The following is a 6,000-nucleotide window of genomic DNA, read 5'->3' on the forward strand; positions in this document are numbered from 1 at the left end:
AGTTAAGTTTTATTGTCCAGTCTTTGTGTCTTGTTCATGTTGTGTTTGTTGTTGCTGTTGTTTGTTTGTTTCGTTGTTGTTGTCTTTCCCCGCTGGTAGAAGACATACCGGATCATAGGTATGACTTTTATGTTTTCTCTGTTCAGGTTCGTTGCCTTGTGGTTTTGTGTTGTACTCGTTTGTCTGTATGGTATTTATCGGTATTTGTCCAGCTGTCTGTCCGTTTTACACTTTGTTTTGTGTATGTTGGACTCTGGAAATGAACGTGCTCGGCTTATGTGTGTGAGAGAGGGTTTGTCTGTGTCTGTGTCTTTGTGAGCGCACGCACGCGCGCGCGCGCGCGTCTGTGTGTGTGTGTGTGTGTGCAGACACGCACGAATCCTTGCATGTGCGTGGATGTTCTCGTGGCCAGGACTCGAACTTAACCACCCTACATGAGTTTCAAGAGTTTATGGTGACCAGGAATTCACATCGCACCAAAAATGGATTCCCATACACTTAAAGGAACACAACAACAACCAGCAACAAAATCAACCCATTAGAACTGGAACCAGGAGTTTGCCGACCACCTGCAGGAGATTAGGGATTCATAATAACAACAGCAATAGCAATATCCCAAACACTCGAAACGAACACACAACATCATCAAAAACAACAAAAACCCCTTCAGGATTCGAACTCTAAACATAACAACAACAACAACAACAGCAATATTACAAACACCCGAAACGAACACACACACAACATCAAAAACCCATCGGGATTCGAACTCTAAAACACTGAACGTATGTTTCAGGTATTTGCAGACCACCTGCAAAAGAGTTGGGCAGTACCTAACAACAACTACAACAACAGCAATATCCCAAACACCTGAAATGAACTGACACAGTATCAAAAACCCACCAGGATTCGAACTCTAAACACCGAACGCGCGGCGTTTGCCGACTACCTTCAGGAGAGTGGGGGTGCACAACAACAACAATATCCCAAACACCCGAAACGAACACACAACAACATAAAAACAACAACAGAAATCCACCCGGATTCGAACTGTTAAACACTGAACGTACGTTTCAGGAGTTGGCAGACCACCTTCAGGAGAGTTGGGCAGTACATAACAAAAACAACAGCAATATCCAGAACACCCGAAACGAAACGTAAAAGCCCACTCGTGTACATACGAGTGAACGTGGGAGTTGCAGCCCACGAACGCAGAAGAAGAAGAAGAAGAACACACAACATCAAAATCCCATCAGGATTCAAACTCAAAGCACCGAACATACGTTTCAGGAGTTTGCGGACCATATTCAGGAGAGCATGCATTTCAGGAATTTGCCGAGTACCTTCAGGAGAGCGGAATACACAACAACAACAGCAATAATAATCAGTCCCAATCACCCGAAACGAACACACAACATCAAAATCCCATCAGGATTCAAACTCAAAAGCACCGAACGTACGTTTCAGGAGTTTGCGGACCACCTGCAGGAGAGCGGGGTGCACGGGGCCATGATGGTGCTGGAACCGTCGTTCAACGCCGACACCCTGGCCACGGCCCTGGCCATCCCGCCCTCCAAGGCCTACATCCGCCGTCACCTGGCCACGGAGCTGGACACCCTCCTCAGGCCCGCCAGGTGAGAGCGACAGGTGTTCCTCGCTGGTTTTCATTGACGGCTGCAATTGCCGAGTGGTTAAAGTGGAATAATGATAATGATAGTAATAATGATAACGACGGGCGCAATAGCCGAGTGGTTAAAGCGCTGGACTTTCAATCTTGAGGGTCCCGGGTTCGAATCTCGGTAACGGCGCCTGGTGGATGAGTAAAGGGTGGAGTTTTTTTTTCCGATCTCCCAGATCAACATATGTACAGACCTGCTAGTGCCTGAACCCCCTTTCGTGTGTATACGCACGCAGAAGATCAAATACGCAGGTTGAAGATCCTGTAATTCATGTCAGTGTTCGTTGGGTGATGGAAACAAGAATATACCCAGCATGCACACCCCAAAAACGGAGTATGGCTGCCTACATGGCGGGGTAAAAACGGTCATATATGTAAAAGCCCACTCGTGTACATACCAGTGAACGTGGGAATTGCAGCCCACGAACGAAGCAGAAGAAGAAGTTGTTTAACGTGGATTGTGAATGAATGATGATGTTGAATGAATGAATGATGTGGATACTTATGTAGTGCCTGTTCTCGGTCGGAGACCAAGTTATAAGCGCTTTACAAACACGGGTCATTTGCACAACACGCTGATGACCGGTGTAGAGCCAACTGACGGCTGCCATTGGGCGCTCATCGTTCGTTTCCTGTGTCTTTCAATCAGATAGATGCTAACGTAGCGATGGCCTTGGTATGGCCTTTGTGGTCGGCAAAGCTCTAAGTACCATAATTTGAATTTGATTCAATCAGATTCCAGGCACGCACACATACACACTCAGACATGTAACAGTTTGCGTGTATGACCGTTTTGTTTATTTACCTGTTGTTTATTCGATCTTATGCGTGCGTACACACGCGAAGGGGGTTCAGGCACTAGCAGGCCTGCACATGTGTTGACCTGGGAGATCGGAAAAGTCTCCACTCTTTACACACCAGGCGCCGTTATCGAGATTCGAACCCGGGACCGCCAGTTTGAAAGTCCAACGCCTTAACCACTCGGCTATTGCCTGTAGGCGTTTTTGTTTGTTTTATATTAGGGTGGGTAGTTGGGGGGGGGGTGTGTGTGTGTGTGTGTGAGTGTGCGTTTGTTGAAGAGGGAAGGATTGCTATGTTTTTGTTGTTTATTTTTTGTTTTTGTCTTTTAATTAATGAGTACTTCTGTTAACGAATACAAAGTGAAGATTATGGGTGTGTTGAAAAAAGGGAAGGAGTGCTGTGTTTGTATGAGTCAGTGTGTATGTGTTGTGTCGTGTCAAGGTGGGTATATTTGTACCAGTGTGTGCTGGCGCGTGTGTGTGTGTTATAAGTATGTGTGTGTGTGTGTGTGTGTGTGTGCTTTATTAGGTACGTTCTAAAGTCTCATATCACTAATGGAAAACATGCATTAAAACCACGCATCTTCCATTTCCCAACAGGGTGTCAAAACGTGACCATGTTGTATATTCTTGGAGAGAGAACGTGTGTCTGAGTGAAAAGATTTTATAAAGTCACTGTGTGTGTGCGTGTGTGTGCGTGTGTGTGTGTGCGTGCGTGCGTGCGAGCGTGCCTTTTATCTGAGTACCTACACATTTTGGGCTCTTTGTGTGATGAATACCTCACATGTGTCATCGTGTGTGTGTTTCTCAATCCCCTGGTGTGCATTGGTGTGTAGTATTACACTTGGTGTCTGTGTGTATGCACACAAAATATGTTAAAGAGTCAGAACTGTGACATTTCCAGTCAAGCCACTTGTGTTCGGGCACATTGTTTTGTGATAAGATCGGAAATAAGGTAGAACTATTTAATTTTAAAATTCGGGATTTGGTGTATGTGTAGTTCAGTGACGTTCATGCGTATAGACCATTTCAGGTTTATGCGGTCTACTAATATTTTATTTTCAGACTTGCCGATAGTGTCGTATATAGTGTCTGTCTCAGTCTCTCTCTGTCTCTCTCTTTCTGAAGGTTCGTGTACACTTGAAGCTGTCTCAAAAGTAAACATTGTTGTAAGGCTGTTTTTAATACGGCTTTCAAATCTTATTCCCTCTGTGAAAGTGTGGAAGCGAATGGTATAAGGGAGATAAGTCCAATTACTAGGGAAATCGTTAACGGGACACTGTCTCTGTCTGTGTCTCTGTCTGTCTGTCTGTCTGTCTCTCTCTCTCTCTCTCTCTCTCTCTCTCTCTCTCTTCCCCCAATCACGTGCCAGATCTGAAGTATAAATGGACACATATCTCTGGAGATTCCCTCCCCACCTCTTGCTTCCTCTGTAGAAAAAAACAGAAAAGCAACAACACAAAACTGTGACAATGTGTGTGTGTGTGTGTGTGTGTGTGTGTGTGTGTGTGTGTGTGTGATATTTAAAAGAAAGAAAGAAACAAAAAACACATGTATGAAGGACATTGAGATTATGGCTGAAAGTACACACGAGGATTGAGAAAACAAGGAAAGAAGAAAACCACAGCCCAGAAGGTGGTGAAAAGGAAACGTCTGCTTGACACGCTGCTCAAGCCTGTTCCTCTCTCTCGATTTTTTTTTAAATAACCAAAATACATAGACGTTGCCCAATCTTTCCAGGTCTTACCAAACGAGGCTGAAAATCTTGAGGTATTATGATGGTGACCAGTTTGTTTCATCGTCGTTTCATTTTTTTTTCTTTCTGTTTTCTTTGTTTACTTTTTTCAGTTCGGCTAGATCTTATATTATCAGCTTGTATCAGTCGATGTTTTTACCGTTTTCTTTGCTTGTAATTAAGCTGTGGGGTGGGAAGGGTGGGTTTGTGTTGCAGTTCATGTGGGCTTGTTCCTGGGCACTGTGATTTGTTGTTTTTTTAAGTTGGAAAATGTGATCATTATTTTAACCCTGAATATATACTCATTTCTGTTTGTTGTGGACTAGGTTTGTTGTTGTCATTCTTCTTCTTCATGTCTTAATTATGTGTTGCCTCTCTTTCTCATCTTTTCTGTTCTTCCTTGCCGAATTTTAGAATTTTTGGCAGGGTGCTTGCATTGTTGTCAGTCGATGTTTTACATGCGCAAGATGATCGATGGCTGGTGTAAGGTTTCATATATGCCCTTTTTTTTTTTTTTTTTTTTTTGCAAGAACAAGCACTTTACCCCCACGACATTGCCTTTGTTGTTGTTGTTGTTATTTTGTTGGATTCTTCTCCTTTTCCTCCTCTTCGTTATCTGCTTCTATATGTCATATGATTTCATCTCTTTTTTTCCTTTTCTTCTCATTAGATGACGCCCATCGAGGAAATGAAACTGGGGTACAATGTTTGGAGCAAAAGTGTTGTTGCTGATGGAAATGTATTTTTCATTCGCTTCTGTTGTATTCAGACACGATGGCATCCCACAGGAAGAGAATAAAGGGGAGAATGTGTGAAAGGAGCTGAACAATGACAGTGTAGAGAGCAGCTGTCACGTCTAAAGCATATCAGGCCTTTTGTCTTTTGTGACATGAATTGTAATGATGTTGGACACATTTATGTAGCACGCTAGCCAGAAAACTGCTCTAGGTGCTTCACAAAGCGCGTGATATTATACATGACATATTAAATCGAAGTTAAATATACACGCCAAAATGTTCCTAGCAAACTGTACACACACTTAAACACAATGTGTACATGCATGCATATGTATATGTTCAAACACACATGTATGCGTACCCTCACCTTCCTCACCCACACACACATTCAAACGTCATGCATAATTATGATTATGTGTACAAATACATTATTATGTATGACACACACAGTCAAGCTTACCACATGTACAGGAGTATATACTTTTCGGATGGACATGCCGCAACGAAACATATTAGAGAAGAGGTGAGTTTTGAAGCCAGATTAAAGAGCGGCAAGAGTGTTGGAGGTTCTCAGGGAGTCTGTTCCACGTCACTGGGGAATATGGAACAGTACAGTGAAATACAGTACAGTCATATGCAGTGCAGGGCAGTTCAACACAGTACTGTGTAGTGCAGTGCAGTGGAGTGTACTAAAGTATGATGCACTTAGTTTGTTTCAACGATTTTACAGTGCGACTGCTCACCACACAGACCATGACACCATCCATTTGTTATTTAGTCTTTTATGTAGCCCATATCGTGTCTCCTAAAGATGGTTATGTTTTCTTATTTCGTTGTCTTGTAGTTCATGCTCTTAAGTTTCCTTGTTGTTGTTGTTGTTGTTGCTTTCAAAGTATGATGCAGTAGGAAAGATTTTTTTTTTTTAAAGTATTTTGGTGTCTATAGAGATTTTGCGAATCTGTTGTGGTGTTATTTTTTGTTGTTTTCTTGCTTATGATTTACGAAATTCTGCAGTGTTTCACTGTCACGTAGCTTTAAGTTCTTTGCAAG

General features: G+C 42.9%; 1 protein-coding gene across 3 annotated transcripts in view; it reads left to right on the forward strand.

Annotated features, from left to right (window-relative positions):
• The window catches only part of LOC143287571 (kazrin-like), a 144,905-nt gene that overhangs the window by 132,873 nt on the left and 6,032 nt on the right, over positions 1 to 6,000 (forward strand). For all 3 annotated transcript variants that reach the window (XM_076595668.1, XM_076595667.1, XM_076595666.1), the window contains one exon: positions 1,468 to 1,634. In XM_076595668.1, coding sequence (XP_076451783.1) covers positions 1,468 to 1,634 — 167 coding nt within the window. The remainder of the gene's footprint in view (positions 1 to 1,467; positions 1,635 to 6,000) is intronic.

This window comes from Babylonia areolata, chromosome 11, assembly GCF_041734735.1.
Source record: "Babylonia areolata isolate BAREFJ2019XMU chromosome 11, ASM4173473v1, whole genome shotgun sequence".
Lineage (NCBI taxonomy): Eukaryota > Metazoa > Mollusca > Gastropoda > Neogastropoda > Buccinidae > Babylonia > Babylonia areolata.